Below are 17,293 nucleotides of genomic sequence, written 5' to 3'. Positions count from 1 at the left end.
TACAACTAATATGAGCACTGCTATGAGACATCCACACGGTGGCCACACTAACCTTCATAAGAGAGAGAAAACACTCGTCAATGGGCTGCCCTACACTTCAATTCGAAGCAGACAAGATTTGTGACTACAGTGGCAAAAGCCATAGCAGTCAGATGTATACTAAAGTGTTTTAAATTATGTATAATGGTGCAGTACCAGTGCAACATTGCAGATTGAAGCAAAAGGCAACATTGGAGGGTTATGATGAAAATATATATATTTTTAATTGTAGAAAGCTATCAAGGGAAAGCATGCAGGTTTAACACCCATAGAAGGCAAGGGGTTGTGATAATAAGATGTCCATTCACAAATTGTATATATTATAATACATTTCAAAGTTTCCATATTAGTTATTACAACAAGTGTAATGAAATACATTCCAGGTTCAGCCCAGACGTGATGGGGATTACTTTTTGTTTAATGTACACCATTTAGTTTTTCAATGACAAGCTCCATTTATTAATTATTATCTTACCACTGTTATCAGCATCTAATTCATTCAATAGCTCCCAGACCATTTGACGTATTGAACCCAAATCAACACAGGTGATGAAGGATGCATGTGGAATACCTTTTAGTTTTTCATTGACAAATTTCATTTATTAATTGTGGTGTATGTACTCTGGAACTGCATCGTGACGTCATCATTGAGATTTCATCAAATGTACCAAATTTCATTTTGGCTTTATTTTATTTTCTTGACCCATAAATGCAGGATTATTTAAAGGGTGTCGATTTAGTGGTCAGTCTGGTATCTTATCATTTCATTCAATTGCAAAACAGGAGGATGAGAGGGATGTAAAGTCCAGTGCGCTCGACTGGGATTCAGCAGTGACGTTGTCGTGCGTTCTTTTTTTTCCCAGTTGATGCGCGCGCCCGTCATTTCCTGCCTCCCCACCATAAAACCTGAAGGAAGAGGGCAACCGAAAAAGAAGTGCGGCTGGCTTGTATTTGGAAAGCGAAGCGACGGCTCACTTGACCGCATATAGCATGGATGAGGAGAACCAAGGTAGGAAACATTTCATGCTCATCATCCCTTCTGCATTGTCAGGCAGGATATTAACAGCGATGACATAATAGTCATTCCATTTTTGCATAAAGTTCATTTCTCCAGCCTGTGTCAGTGTCGTGGAGGTATTATCCTGTGCAAAAACAGTTGACAGCAATGTCAACCTGCGATGTGAGAATGACAGTTGCAATCAGCAAGTGCAAAGTCATAATCATCTTCATGCAGATGACATTCATTAATTTACGTCCGGTGCGGTTTCAGAGGACGCCCACGCCCCCCTTAAGAATAAAACAACAAAAAATCATTGTACAAATATACAGAAATCCCCCCTCCATCGTGGGGTTGTGCACCAGACCACCCTTGAAATTAAAGAATTCTGCGATTTAGGCATATAGTATTCATATTCACTCTAAGTATGAATGTATAGTATTTGCATTGCTTATAAATAAATAAATACGTGGATAACACACAAATATTATACAATGTTCATATTTCTAAAAAAGCAATGTTTTATTGACGAAAATATATATTTTTTCTGTTACTGCTATTTTTTTTCTTGTAATACTTTAGTGTGTTATACTCTACTTCTTTTAATTTTGGTATAACAAGTATAGACCGACCATGTCATTTATGTTTTATTCTTGTGTTTTAACTTTGTTGTATGAAATTGCTACTTTCTATCTGTTCAACATCGCAAAATTGCATTTTTTTTGGTGGCAGGTCTCAGTCATAAAACTCACAATTTTCTTGTTGTGAAACTACGACTTTGTTGACAAATTGAACTTTATCCATCTTAAAAAGGGGGCAGGGTTTTAAATTTTTATCACACTGCTTGTTTGAAATAGCTTGAACTTCAAGCAAGTTTCCCATAAAAGTGAAAATAAACAAAATACAATCAGATATTGTTTACTCAAATATAAAACTATTTTACTAATGCTGAACTCTAGATGCAATTGGAACAGGTGGTGGAAACTTCCCTTTAGGTTTTTCCACCATTACCCCCCCTCCCTGTACAGCTTGCAGAGCTGTGGGGCGTACAGTAACGAGGTGTACATCGACGGCGCGTTAAGCTGTCGTAGTGCCGCGAGCTCAGCCTCCGGAGGTGGCGGCTAGAAACCAGACGGACATCTGGCGCGGTTATTTTGGTGGGCCAATAGCTAGAATGGAGATACACGCTATTGCCGTGTAATGGTTGTTGTTATACAGAGTCTTTTGTAGTCTCCTTTTACTTGCACTCACTTGAACGCCTACGCATTTGCTGGTTTGGAGGGAGGCTTTTGTGGCATACAGTGTGATTAAAAAAAAAGGGAAATGATAGGGTTAAAGTGAGAGAAAAATGACTGTAAATGTATTTTTTTGTGGTTTAAATGCATTGTCAGTTCCTCACCAGAAGTCTCTGGCTTCAGATGATAAAAAGGTTTGAAATACAGTTGGTCACACCTGCAAGGCTTTGAAAGAAGCTTTTCTACACATAACAGTTAACAATACAAAGCTCGCTGCCGCGTGGTGCCTGAATAAACAGTTGACAAAAGGCCAGTCAATGATAGTGAGGCGGTTCATTCGCTTGACTTCTCTACAGGCAGAATTTGCGAAAGGTTGAGCCCCGTGATAGACTTGCGAGCAGTTTTAGGGTGTCTTCTCTCGCCCTAAATCATCTGTAATGGCCTCCCGTGACCTCAAACTTGATTTGTGGTATAAAAAATGGATGCATACCCTCACAAAGCTTTGCCACACAGGGGCTCACTGTCACTTTTCCGTTCTACTTGAACGATTTTGACAGCACCTTTGTGCTCGGGCCGGATTTGTGCAGAGTGCTACTGTATATTTGTTTGTCCAGGCACTCAATGTGCTCAGGTTTCATCATGGACCCATATGGGATGAATTAAGGCTTTTAGCAGCAGTGTATAGATGGATCGCGCGGACCCACGCAGTCCGCTCTTGTTGCTCATTTTATAAAAAAAAATAAATAAGCCACGCATTTAAAGTGTGAGCTCTGCGGTTTTATGACGCACAACAGTCCCAGTCTGGAGATGTCAGCGGTTTTCATCGGACAGACGGCTTTAAATTTGTGTTCCGAATCCATGTTTTTGTCTTTCCAGCTGCTGTCTTGTATTCGCAACCCAAAGGCTGTGAAGTGGTCAAGTGGAGTGGAGTTGTAACACGTCAGAACAAACTGGGCTTTGATAGTCTGCAACATCCTATGGGTTTTCTGGCCAAGTCTTTTTTTTTTGGACGAATGGGCCGCTTAAGTTTCTTTGTAAATATTGGCAGGAGTGTGTACTGTAGTTTACCAAGTTGTGGGTGTTTACTCTGAGCTTCAGGAGGCAAGCAAAGCTTTTTTGTTCACTTTGCTTTAAAGAAAAAAACCTTTGCCAGACTTACCAAATCGTACTGATGTAACCAGTCTGCAACAGTTTATGATGGCACCTCCGATTGGCTGCTGTAGCTGTTTGGTATACCTGGGGAAAAAAAGTATAATTGATCAATTTTCTACAGCACTTTAGTTTTCCAGCTCACTGTTAGAGATGTGTTTTTAAGGGAGAAAGTAATAAAGCTGTGTTTTGTTTTGTTTTCTGTGTTATTTTAGATAGAAAAGTACTACGGATTGTAGTTTATTGAGGTCCAAGATATCAAATGTATTAAAATATGTACCCCTTGATGTGATAGTGGTACTTAAAAAGGAGACTGCATGTCTTTTGAATTATGGCAAGAAGCTACCAGATTTGGCTTCTGTTTGGTCTCCAACAGGTCTTAAAGATATCAATCACAAAGTGGATTCAATTTTGCATAGACCGTCTCTCAGTCAGGTCGATTAATTCAACATTATGCCAGACTGAACCAGTGGGACGTCAACCATCATTACCAGCATAAACAGTGAGCTTGACTTAATAAAATATTCTTAAACCTTATTGAGTCTAACTTTCTTAAGCAGCTAGTGTTGGTTTTGTGTATCAGCTTACAGAGGAAACACACATTTTTGAGCACGGGTTCCAATTTCCTCCCGGGAACTGAAACAATGACATTCATTTAACTCAAATGAGATTGAGTAGAGAAAATTTCATGGCCTGTTTCATGTCTTGTGAGTCTGGTGTCATGTGAAAACCAGATTCCATGTGGGTGTTTACTTACAAATGCAGTTTGAAGAATGAGTGCATATTCATGTAGGTGGTGGTGGTGCTGCGTTCAGGTTCACAGAAAGGAAGAGAGAGTGGAAATGACAGGAAAAGAGAGCCTTGGAACACTTATGTAACGGCCAAATATTGTTTGACCTGTAGAAAATGCAGGAAATAGGTGTATCCTTTGCCCCAGTACCGGAACATCCAGTGCTTGGCCAGACTTTCTCCTTTCAACTGAGCCAAAAAGCAGTTCTTTTTAACAGATGTCGTTGCATTCTTAATTTCAATTCAAGAATCCCATCACGTGTATCTCCATCTGAGTTCTCACTTTGAACTGATCTGACCTCACAGTGTCCAATGATTCAAGTATTTGAAACTGGCGGATTCTTACACTGTTCTTGTGGTATTCTTATGTTTCAGAAAACATGGGAGTAGACCAATTCTGACTTCTAGCATGAAAAGAGCAAAGTTATGAAATTGAGGCCAATGACCATGATCTGTGCACTCATTGTAGATCTAAGACAACCGAGTCTTTATACTTTATAATCACACAAAATTTTAACGCTGTGAAGTATACGCAAAGAACTAATTTGAAGACTATGTACCACTACAACTACTGTTAATGGCATTGAAACTCTTCCTATTTCCCACAACAACCAAACACACTGTTGTTTCATTTTTGGCTGTGTATTATTAACACGAACATCATCAGACATTCATTCCAAGCAGTGGCAAAACGGGTTTCCCTACAGGGAAGATTTAACACTAATTTCCTCTGATAGGATTTTTGCAAGTGTTTGATGGCTCCCAGCATGCCCCCCGAATTTGTAAAGCCAAACCAAGTTTGTATTCGGCTGTTATCTCTCTAATCGTCTTGCAACCTGTCTGCGTGTATACTTTGTACGCAAGCTGGCCAGCCTCCAGCGTCTCGCCACTTCACTGCCACAGAAAGGATTTGTAACACTCAGTGACTCGCTCAGTGGGGGTCAGTGAGTCATTCCAATCATTGACATGGCTCAGCACATCTTTGCTATCTTTTGGAGGGTTTTTTTCTGCACAATGTGCATATTTTTAAGCCCAAAGCTGTACAGCCATCGCTGCTACATCATGCAAAATTCATTCTCTCTACACGTAGGGAATGGATGAGCTGTGATGGCACTGCTGGTGCTGCGGGGGAGGCGGCCATGTCGTCGTTCTGTAGAGCTAAGAAGGCCAGCGGGGCACCAGGTGTCGCTGGAAAAGGCGCAGCGGGAAAGCCATTCGAGTAACCTGTCGGCGTGTGAAGCGGCAACGTTTGTGTATATTCAATATGTGAGGGTAGAGTGAAGTGGATTTTTTTTTGAAATATAATCTATATATCTCACTTGTGAAGGCTTGTTTGTTGGCAGGAATGTGCACTATAGGCCCTGCATAGTGTTGTGTATATAGAAAACCCACATGGGGAAGAGGCGACCCACACAAATCAAAGCCCTTGTTTTGTATACTCAACACATAAGTGAAAGTTCTAACTCATTGAGGGCAATAGTTGTCCTATCCATTTGAACTGGGAGGCCTCACCCTTTCAAAGGGCAACATGATTGGATGTCTCTCATTGTCAATGGCATTGAAAGAATTAAAAGGTGAAGGAACTGATGATTGTAAAGCATTATACCTCCAAATGCGAACTTAAAAACACAAAATGTCAACGGTATCACATTACCACAAAACTGTCAATAGCACTGAAAGATGAGCATCTATTGCCAGTTTAAATGAAAAAGACATCTATTGTTGTCAATGGTAGGCAATTTTGCACTACTACCTTTTCTTGTTAGGGTACTTAAAAGAGCTCTGTTATAATGACATTGCACAACTGTATCTCATGGTGTGTCCTATAGGGAGTGAAGGGCCTTGCCAGAGCGGGTCATGGTGTTCAGCTCCATTAATCCTGCATCTCAAAATCAGGGTCTCGACTCAACACTCATAGACTTTCCCCTGCATGTACTTTCATCTGCAAAACCATAAGTCCCTATTTGAGACTATATACATTTTTAAATATTATATTTAGAGCGATGTAAGAGGCCAGAGTCTTCAAGAAGAATTGATCTCAAGCAAAATCAAATCAAATTGCTTATTGACAGAAATTGATGTTTCTAGCAGCTGTCGAATGATTTTAAAGAAATGCCTCACGTGGCTAAAGCGGAGGTAAAATTGAAGCCACCAAAGAAGAAAAAAAGCTCCATCTGTCCACCCCCTCTTTCTCTTCTCTTTGTTCCTTTTACTTGGCAACTTTAACATCTCCTCATCTTCCATCAATTCTTCATCCAGTCCAGAGTCAAGGCTCTGATTTTTAACATGTGCTTGAGTGCTGAGCTTGGCTGGCGGATGAAGAACATTGTGATCACAACAGTGCTTAAAAATGTGCTACTTGAGTATTTCTTATCATTTCTATGGTGCTTTATAGGCTATTGTCCAGTATTTTTCTTCCTCTCTACTATTCCCTTTATATATTTACTTATACATGTCCATTAATATGTATTGTCCCTTTAAATCAAACTCAAATTTGGGTCGCCAGCTGAAACAAACCGTGGGCAAGAGTGAAATGCTTAAGTTATTTCCTGAGTGAGTCACTCAAGACTGAGGCCTGTTCAAATGTTTTTAAAAGACTTGTTTGTCCTGGCTTATATGTAGCATGGCATGTGCCATAAACTAAGAATTTTGAGAGTCTTAGAAAGTCAGTCAAGATCTAAAATCAGGCTGAACATGCTAAGTCAACAATTTAGTCTGCATATAATTTTTACCAGGTCAATAAAATCAAATATTATGACCTTTTCTATTTATAAACATCCTCATTTATCTCTTCCCATTCAAACAGGAATTGATTATCAGCTAACCTCCTGACTAATTGGTACATTAACAAGAGCAATTGATTATGTTGCAATGAGAAACAAACACATCCTAAAGATAAAGGCATGCCAAATAGTTTCCCATGGAATAATTCAGGCTGTTATTGAGGCATGTAAAAATTTGAATGAGCGCAATATGAATGATTGTTTGACATGGAGACAAAGTCTTAAGAACGCACTCTGTCTGGAGTCAGCAGATGGCATGCTCACATCTGTTATCAGTTTGCAAAAACAAGGTAACAACATGTTTTACAAGAAAAGGATACAAAAGGTTTATCTGATTAGAACACATAAGAATTGTGCTGCCAAATGGGCGTTAATTGAAAATAATGTGGTAGGAAAAATGGCCTCACTTCTCAGATCTAAACACTCAATTAAAAGATGTTCTAAGACTGCGTCATCCAAAATACCACAACAGAGTTTTGACAATAACATTCACACTTAATCAAACAACATTATCTGAGGCATTGCACCAATGTTTACATTGTGGCGTTTAACCTTGAACAATTAAACTACCCTTTCAATGAAAATCTTGCAGAGTTCGCATAATTGTTTTCATACACCATCAAGCAACAATATCAGACCGTTCATAGGAGAATCCAAATGATGGTTATTATTTCCCATACTACCAGACTATCAGATCAAGATATGATAGTATGATACCCTTAAAATAATAGAATTTGAGAATATTTAAGATATGCAGTGTTTTCTTCAGCCCTAACTCAGAGAAGAATCCAACATGTCTATGTGAAACAAGGAACAAAACAAACATAACAAAGGCCAAGCTGAACCAGTTTGTCTCGATGGTTCAGTTGCTTTAAGAAGAATGTTGGCTATAACTGTCTCTGAGCTGTCACCGTCTGTTTATTTGCTTTTGCTTAAGTATTAATACAAGCTGGGAAGAGATGTAATGAGTTTTAGCGCACACCTTGGTAATACAAAGTTATACTTCACAAGGGATTAAGTCACTCTAAAAGCTGTCTGCTGATGGCATGCAAGCCAGACAGTGGAAAAGGCGGCGTGGTATGTATTTTTACCCAGCGGAATCACAAGTAGGTGTTTCTGACTCTGCTGCACTTGGACTGCACATTTGTACCTTAGCCCGGCGGTGAGTTATGTGGATTTGCAATCAACACATTTGTCCAGAGTTTGTGTAACTGCCAGGAAATTATAATGTACGTACATGGTTGCCATTGTTACGGGAAGGATCTGCCCAATATTCCCAGTCAAAGCAGCCGTCTGTCCGTCTTTTGTCTTGATGTAATGTTACCAAAAAAAAAATCAGGAAATATTTTTAGACGTGCTAAAATAGTCACAGTTAATTAAGAAAGAGGATGCTTTGAAATCTGGAGGGAGATGTGTAAAAAAAATCATTCATTTATTGTCAGTACCACACATCTTCGTTGTGGGGATGGCCAGGACCTATCAAAGCTGACTTCTAGCGAAAGACACCTTGGACTGGTCGCCAGTCAACCATAGGGCACACAGAGAGAAAGACGACCACTCACAAATCGAGTGGGAATCGAGCCCGCACCAAAGTCAGGCAAGTGAACACACACAATCAAGTGGCTTGTGTGTTAGATAATAGGTGGAAAATCCTGTTTTGTTCCTTGCAGTCAGCCATATGCAGATGCCGTGAAGATGAGCAATTTCTTAAAATTGTAAAACCAGTTCGTGTATTCTAACAATGTGAGTGAGTGATGCAGTTAATCTTGGATTTAAGAAATATTCTACATTAAGAATCTTTACATTTCGGAAGCCAACAACGTATAGCATTGAAGTGATGTAAGTCAATGCTTCTCCTGTTATCAGTGGTTTGAATGATTTGCATGTGATCCCAGTTTTTCTTTACTGAAGTGGGTCAATGAGGTCGTTTTTTAAATATATTTCCAAAAAAATACAGTCACATGTATTTTCCCAATACCAGCTTTCAGATTTGATATATTTTATATACTACAATACCATACTTACCATAGAAGAGTATTATACTTTCAATTTAAATTCTCAAAACTTTATATTAGCAGATTACAAGATACTAATTATTGTACTGCTACTTTGAAATGTCAAGTTTAAACTAAATCATGTCTTCTAAGATGAATATCCATGCATTTTCTGTTCCGCTGTCTTGCTAAAACACCAAGTGTGTTATGTGCTAGGAGCGTTGGTTATTTTGGACGCCACGAAAGAATTAATGAGAAATAGATTGCGGCGATAGGAAGAAACTTTGATTATTTCCATTTAAGGCCAAACAAAAGCGGGGGAAAATGTCTGAATTGCAAAGCGGCTTAGGCGAATGATTCACTCGGGGGTTTTCAATCAGCTCTCACCCCCACTTTGTGCTTGGGTGGGGGTGGACTCAACTCATGTGTGTGTATATTTTATGTACGTGCGTGTGAAAGCACAGGAGAGGCAGACTCTGCTATAACTCTATGTGAAAATGACCTACTTCCTGTCAGCTCACTCTCAACCGGATTGCTTATTGCTGATTTGTGTAGGGGGGGAGGATAATATGTGTGTGTGTGTGTGTGTGTGTGTGTGTGTGTGTGTGTGTGTGTGTGTGTGTGTGTGTGTGTGTGTCAATGTGTGTGTCCCCTACAGCAGAGGTTGCCATGGCATGGTTAAATGGCGGATAAGTAGGTATCCTAGGGGAGTTGCAGAGTAAGATGAAATATATGTATAAGTCTGCATTTGCATTCTCTTCCATCTCTCCCTGTTGTCGTGTGAACTGGATAAGGATAAGTGAATCAAAGGTAATATTTTTAAACTGGTACATGTGGCATTCTTGGCTCTGTTTGGTTAAAAGGCCACTTGTAGTGATATATATCCAATTCATTTGAATTGGGAAGGGATTGTAGTAGCTATTAATCAACATTGATGATTATAGTTGTCCAATCAGATGGGTGTTTTTATTATTCTGCTGTGAATTTGGATGAGTTTGTCATTTGGAGTGCATTTCATTTTAACTGGTTCAAATGGATTGGACGACTGTTGGATGAATATGATAGTTTCTTAAAAATAAGCTCTTCTATGCCTCCTGCCTGCCAAGAAAGGCAACTAGAAGGAACAGCACAATTGACAGAATTGCAGCATTAAACCAAAATGCTTAATTCAATTCTTTTGTGCAATATTATAGAGCGTCATTTGTTTTTTGTTTTATCATTAAAGACAAATGTTTTGAGTTAAGCCCTGAATGCTGGCATCTTTTGCAAATTTTAATTTAGGTCATCACAAGTACGTTTGCGTAATCCGCATACACGTGACTGTCTGACGGTGCTTCCTCATATTGCCTTCTCATCCTCCACTTTTCCCTCTATGCACATTCCACAGTACCTGAAGACCTTTCGTTGGAGGAACGAGATGAGCTGTGCAATATCCGCCGCAGGAAAAAGGAGCTACTGGATGATATTGAAGTGAGCGATGTTTCTTTTCTTCTTAATGTGGAAACTCTCGCTGGCTTAACTGCTGCTTTCCCGCCATCTCGTGGAGAATTCCAAATCCATATGGTGCATCTCAAGACACTTTTCCCCTCCCTGCAGCGGCTGAAGTTCGAGATAGCAGAAGTCATGACGGAAATTGAGCAGTTAACATGCGTGGGAGAGAGGTGAGTTTCCATCAGTATCATCCAATCGACATTTCTCAAGCAATTTAAGTTATTCCAACTCTGCCTTACTGTTCTGCCATTTCTGCTTCTAAAAATTGGTAAATGTTTATTCATTCTTTTCATATAAAGTTTATTTAATTACACATTCATGAAGAATGTTAGAGTTGAATACCGTTTAATACTAAAACTCTTGTTTTGCCACAGGGGAGTTTGAAAAATGTCCTATTTTGATGTTTATAGCGTGGTGTTCATTAAACATTTAGCTGGATTTAAAAGGACAGACGCACAAGAAAAAATAAGCAATAGGGATAACTAATACATCAGAATCATTATTGAATGCACATGCCACAGGACTATCACTATTTTGTGACTTAATTTTAAATAAAATAATTCATAAACTACCTATTTTTTGTTCTATCATTTGACATAATGGCAGACAATGCATTCACTGCCTATTAGTTAATGTTCCTACAATGCATTATATGCGTATATTTCATCCTTAGTTCATTTAATTAAAAAAAGAATAGGACCCCCCGGCTTAAAGGTGTATATTTAAGGCACAGTTTCCATGTGTGTAAAAATGAGGTGTGGCATGTATTTGTGTGTGTGTGTACACTAATCCCCCAGACTAAACATTATCTGGGCGCCAGGGTTTCATCTGATTGGTTGATGAGGTAGAATGAGTTCGCGCGTCCCAGGTGCAGCCGCCAAACCGCTTTGGACTTGTTTGGCAAACATGGGGGACCCTCACCAAAGCCGGGCTTGTGCTTAACGCACTGCTGATTGCGGTTAGAATACAATTTTAATAGAGCGGCTTTGTAAAACCGACCTAAACAAACACCTTGGTTGAGCCAACAAGGTGTTGTCAACGCCCTACAATTCAAGTTTTTGTGTTTCCCCGCAGCAAAACCACACAAAGAAACAAACAGATCGCCATGGGAAGGAAGAAGTTCAACATGGACCCTAAAAAGGTCAGCAAATGGCCACTGTTGATTCATTTTCATGCACATTTAATATTTTCGGGAATCCCCTCATAAGAATTACCCATATGGGATTTTGGATGACATATTTCAGGATTTAAGAATGACATTTAGGGTCCTCTGGTGTTTATAGGGCATCCAGTTTCTTCTAGAAAACGATCTACTGCAAAACACACCAGAGGACATCGCACAGTTCCTCTACAAAGGCGAGGGGCTTAACAAAACTGTCATTGGGGACTACTTGGGGGAACGGTAAGTCCAATGTAGGGACTAATATAAAATCAATTAGCCATAAATCCTGTATGACAGAGATTGGAACAATAAAATAATATGAGGCCCACCAGCCAATTCAATTCAATTAAAGAGTACACATATACTCTGCAACTGACTAAAGGAAGCAGATGTCCTTGTTTAAATAATCAAGGCATCATCCCTATTAGAGCAGCATTGCTGTAGAATGCTGTGGATGACCTTACTTCTTAATCTTGTTAAAGTACATATGGCTAGCCTTAACTTGCTTTTCTGTAATTATACTAAACATCAGACAAAGCCTTTTTTGTCCCCCGAAAAAATCCAATTGAAGACCACAAACTCCTCAAGTGGTTTGTCAACAAATCATTTGTTGTAGCAAATTACTGGATTTTTTAAAAAGTTTTAAAAATCCATCAAACTACCCAGGATTGAAGTCATTGGGAGTGAAAAGTATGGTGATTACAATGTGCGTGTATGATTTTCTTTCCTTCCAATGAATTTGAGGGCTTCTATTTGCCAGGGATGACATCAACATCAAGGTGCTTCAAGCCTTTGTGGAGCTCCATGAGTTTGCTGACCTTAACCTCGTGCAGGCCTTAAGGTCAGTTTGGCTCAATTGGAGGCCTTAGTTGAAGTTACAATGTCGCTTTCCCATGATACACTCCATTCTTATAACGTGACCTCTTATTTTTAACCCAAAAATGTGTCTATTAACCATTTTTACACCAGTGATGGGGGAGAACGAGTGCCGAAATCTCTCCCAGTCAAATTAGATTGTACATCTATCATTGTCAACAGCGTCCAATAGGTTAAAAGTATCATTCTACCTTGTCTTGATGTCGCAGGCAGTTCCTGTGGAGCTTCAGACTTCCTGGCGAAGCTCAGAAGATCGATCGTATGATGGAAGCGTTTGCCTCCAGGTATTGTCAATGCAATCCTGGCGTCTTCCAGTCCACAGGTAACACACAAACACACACATACACCCACTCATTCGGTTGAGTCAGACAAGATTGATTAACAGATGGCCATTAGACCTACTTGGCCTTACATCAATGCTGCCTCCTTGATTCGTATCTTTTTACAAATACTATAAACCCTTTAAAATAAAATTGGGAGATAGAAATGTTATTTTTATAATATTTGCATCCACTCGTATTGGGTATTTTCACAAATTCAAATAGGAATAAGTAAAGACGTGCAAAAAAGCTGATGTTTGGACTGTGTGTCCGCAGACACGTGCTATGTCTTGTCATTCGCCATCATCATGCTGAACACCAGCCTACACAACCCCAACGTCCGAGACAAACCGCCCGTGGAGCGCTTCATCTCCATGAACCGAGGCATCAACGAGGGTGGGGACCTCCCAGAGGAGCTACTCAGGGTGAGGGGGTGGGGCCTTTGCGCCGTATTATATGAATGAGCACCTTTTCAAAGGAGCTAAAAGCACCAAGGGGATTTTTTTTCCAGAATTTGTACGACAGTATCAAGAGCGAACCTTTTAAAATCCCCGAGGATGACGGGAACGACCTGACGCACACGTTCTTCAACCCGGACAGAGAAGGCTGGCTGCTCAAATTAGGTTTGTGGAATTAGGTTCCTCTTTTCATCAATAGCCGTCACTCGCTTGCATCCGGATCAATATTTTGTTCGTCTGCTTCACTCAAGTCGTTGCAAATCGGGAGATTTCAATCACAATAGCTGGGGACATTAGATGTGATTTTACTTAATTTTGATTTACTTTTTTATATCACACTTGTGTTGTTTTACTCTAAGCCGCACATATAATCGTAAAAAATAAAATCCTTCAACTTGGATTGACTCCCTCTTCTTGGCCACTATGAGAATTTCTCAAGCTGCTTTTGTAATTGGGCTATCATAAATAGGACATTTTTAATTCATTATTTTGGACTGCAGGAGGAAAGTGAGGATTACTAATCTGTTCTAAATAGCGAGTGCATTAATAACATTGGCCAGTGCATGTGTATCTAGTTAAGACATACTGCTTTCATGATTAACTCATTGGATACCATTGACGCTGTCCGTGGTACTGAACCGTTTTAATTCACCTCTAGCCCTAAAATAATTCCCCAATATTTCAACAATACTAATCATAATATTCCAGCATTAAATTGTTAGTTTGTTTAAAAATAAATAAATTAATGAATCAAGCTTCTGTCTTCATCACAAGACTGAAGTGTAACTCTTATAAAATCCTCTTTTGACCACATCCTGCTTTCAACCACATGCCTTTTTGTCTCGCCATTAGGCGGCAGAGTGAAAACCTGGAAGCGCCGTTGGTTCATCCTCACCGACAACTGCCTCTACTACTTTGAATACACAACAGTGAGTTTATAACTCAGTTCAAATGGATTGGAGAGCTATTGCCATCCATGGCAGCAAATATTCTTGATATCATTATCTCAGTTGTTCCACATTCTCCTCTCTTTGTAATCCAGGACAAGGAACCTCGTGGGATTATCCCCTTGGAGAATCTCAGCATCAGGGAAGTAGACGAACCCAGGAAGCCGGTGAGCGTCGCCCCCTGTGCAGGTTGAGAGCTTGCTCTCACGAGTACGATTTGATGCCGGTTTTGTTTCGCAGAACTGTTTCGAGCTTTTCAACCCCAACCACAAAGGTCAGGTGATCAAAGCCTGCAAGACAGAGGCGGACGGACGCGTGGTGGAGGGCAACCACGTGGTCTACCGGATTTCGGCGCCCACGCCTGAGGAGAAGGAAGAGTGGATCAAGTCCATCAAGTAAGACTCAAAGTGAAAAATGTGGGGTAGCAGAAAGCAGAGAAAAGTAGATGCAATAATATGTAAATATGTTAAAAATGCAAGAAAATTGATTAGATTGAACAGAAAGAGTAGTTGAGCAAATATAGGTTGGTAATTTAAGTAAGCTTTGCAATAAGTTGATTTTTGTCACCGCTTGGTGGTAATAGACTTATACTATTATGAGGAAAGATATGTTAAAAGTAGTAAGTGACTTTATTTATTTATTTAAAACAGTTGTTTTTAATCGTATGAAAAATGTTGGCTGGGATAGACTCCAGCAACCCCTGCGACCCTTGTGAGGATAAACAGTTTGCCAAATTTAAGGACAAAAAAGAATAAACGAATAAAACTTTGCGGTCATAAATATCCCAACTAGCATTGAAAAATACTATGAAAAGATTAGCCAATGCCCCCCAAAAGTTGCACCACTCGCATCTCAAGGCATCCCCATAGCATGCATTTGACTCCAAGGACTGGCTAGGAAACCATGGAAACCGAACTAGGTCAGCGCGTAAACTTCTTCCTTTCCTCCCATCTCATCAAAGCGGGGGGTTTGTATGCACTTAGATCATTTCCATATCAAAGATGCTCAATCCCCCCACCCCTTCCTTCCCACTCACGTGTCGTGGATGTTCCCACGTAGGGCCAGCATCAGCAGAGACCCCTTCTACGACATGCTCGCCACCAGGAAGAGACGTGTCGCCAACAAGAAGTAAAGATTACCAAAGACAGGTTGATCTTACCACCAAAGCAAAACTGTTTTTGTTTTGTTTTTTGGGGGCATGAGGAGGGCAGGTTGGACCAATTACTGGAGGGCAGCTCTTGTGTGTACACACAGGTGAACTTTTTACACGCAAAGGGCCGTCCCTCCTCCCCCATTTCATTCTGTTGCAGGTGCATATGCATGTGTGTTTGTGTGGCCGATTTTCTTCACTGTGCTGCATGACAGACATTTGGAGATATTAATATACATATATATATGAGGAGGAAAAGCAAACTTGAGTCAGCTGGCCTGATTTCATCCAATAATAAGACAGATAAAATGATGATGAAAGTGGCGTGCAGGTTGGAAGAAAGATGGTGGACTGCGAGGAGTTGGGAAGGCTACACTGAAAAGATCGCAAGGGCATTATTATTATGTGACCGACTATGTTTTAAAGGGGAAATCTCAGTTGTTTAACAAAAAGAAATGGTCAAGTACAAGAAAAAAGTGTTGCTATTTTTATGGGATGATGCTTTGATTAGGATAAAGTACTTGCATGCTTGTTTCTCAAACAAAGATTGCAGTTTATGGAAGTAAAAAGGTTTCACCAAAAATTAGTTAGAATTCTATTATTGTGGGAAAGGGGGATATTTTTAAGTTAAAGCATTGCAATCAAAACTAATATTACAAAGAAAAGTTGCTATTAAATGAGAGCTATTTTATTTAATGCAAATAATGTGCAAGTAATTGTTCAATATTCATTTTTTATATTTAATTATCATTTTTTACAATAATTAATCATATTGTAAAAAATAAATTGAAATTTTACAAGAAAAGTGAATACTTTTTGCTATTATTTTAAAAATAAGTATCAATATTGTGAGAAAAGCCTTTTAAAACATTATTCTAAAAAAATCATTTCAATTTTGAGAAAAATATTTTTTTAAATGAATATAAATTGTGCATGTCGCACATATATCAAAACGTAGAAATGGAAATATAACTGCATATTTTCAACACCAAATTTCTCCTTTTAAAGATATATACATAAATGTATTTTTCATTTCTTTTGGTCAAAAAATATCACCATCATTGGCAGCCATTGAGTGACAAATTCTTTTGAGTGTGGCCTTAATAGACCTCGTTAATTGCCAGTCTTTTCACACTTTTAAAAAAAGGCAACCAGTCCCAATAAGCTTTTAATTTTCTTCTTTCAGTGAACGTATCGCGTTTCCATTTCTTATCTTTGTGTGCTTTTAAATATTACTCTGTTTCTCATTTTCTGGTATTTATTCTGTGAAACTGTAAATGTCCAATAATGTATTTTTAAATTATGTATTTATATAAATGTATATATTTCTGATGTTTTTTGGGGGGGGGAGATGGGTTGGGGGCTGTTTACAAAAAGCCTTAAAAATAGAATCATAAAAATGAGAATATTGCTAACTGTGATGATGTTATTCTTAAAAGCCATGACTGATGTGTGAAAAAAAGTGCTTGGTGTGTGACATTTATGATCATAATTCTTACTTTATATCTGGTGAAGATGCTAAGACTCTGAATGAAGTCAAAAAATGTCAGTTGCTTTTTATGTGATTGTAATTTTGAATGAAAAGCCTAATGTGGGGCAAATTATGATATTGCATTAACTTTTCTATGTCAAATCTATTGATCACGTTCACATGTATCCTCCATCAAGTATCCATAAAGCTTACAGCAGATGTGTTTCTTATTCACGTCTGACTTATTTGTTGACCTACATATGAGTAATCAGTACCCATGAATGAATTATACACTCACGGATTGTGAGGATTTTAAAATAATAATGAGAATATCTCATGTTTCCAGTAATGGAAAAGATGAGTGGGGAAAGAGCACACTCGAGTGGCAATAGTGGCTATTGGAAGTATTAGAAAGGGGGTGGTGTCCAATTT

General features: G+C 39.1%; 1 protein-coding gene and 1 long non-coding RNA gene across 7 annotated transcripts; one reads left to right on the top strand and one right to left on the bottom strand.

The window, feature by feature from the left end:
- Positions 1–238: 238 nt before the first annotated feature.
- On the bottom strand, positions 239–8,409 carry LOC144208691 (uncharacterized). Its single transcript, XR_013328906.1, has 2 exons — positions 8,230–8,409; positions 239–3,507 (listed from the first exon to the last, which is right to left on the bottom strand). It is a non-coding gene; the product is annotated as an uncharacterized LOC144208691 (long non-coding RNA).
- On the top strand, positions 885–16,602 carry LOC144208690 (cytohesin-3). Of its 6 annotated transcripts, none has more exons than XM_077734664.1 (13): positions 885–1,048; positions 10,374–10,456; positions 10,583–10,647; positions 11,552–11,618; positions 11,761–11,879; positions 12,400–12,480; positions 12,725–12,837; positions 13,112–13,260; positions 13,347–13,458; positions 14,146–14,222; positions 14,336–14,407; positions 14,481–14,635; positions 15,300–16,602. In XM_077734664.1, the coding sequence occupies exons 1-13, from the start codon at positions 1,030–1,032 to the stop codon at positions 15,370–15,372; spliced, it is 1,185 nt and encodes a 394-aa protein (XP_077590790.1). In that variant the 5' UTR covers positions 885–1,029; the 3' UTR covers positions 15,373–16,602. The 6 variants fall into 6 exon arrangements, with proteins under 6 accessions (XP_077590790.1, XP_077590792.1, XP_077590791.1 ...); XM_077734666.1 differs by having other exon boundaries at positions 987–1,048; positions 10,533–10,647; XM_077734665.1 differs by lacking the exon at positions 885–1,048 and adding an exon at positions 7,871–8,154 and having other exon boundaries at positions 10,533–10,647.
- The last annotated feature ends 691 nt before the right edge of the window (positions 16,603–17,293 follow it).

The sequence above is a fragment of the Stigmatopora nigra genome, chromosome 15, assembly GCF_051989575.1.
Source record: "Stigmatopora nigra isolate UIUO_SnigA chromosome 15, RoL_Snig_1.1, whole genome shotgun sequence".
NCBI lineage: Eukaryota > Metazoa > Chordata > Actinopteri > Syngnathiformes > Syngnathidae > Stigmatopora > Stigmatopora nigra.
Note: the sequence above shows the minus strand (reverse complement) of the source record. Positions and strands in the feature narration are given on the sequence as shown.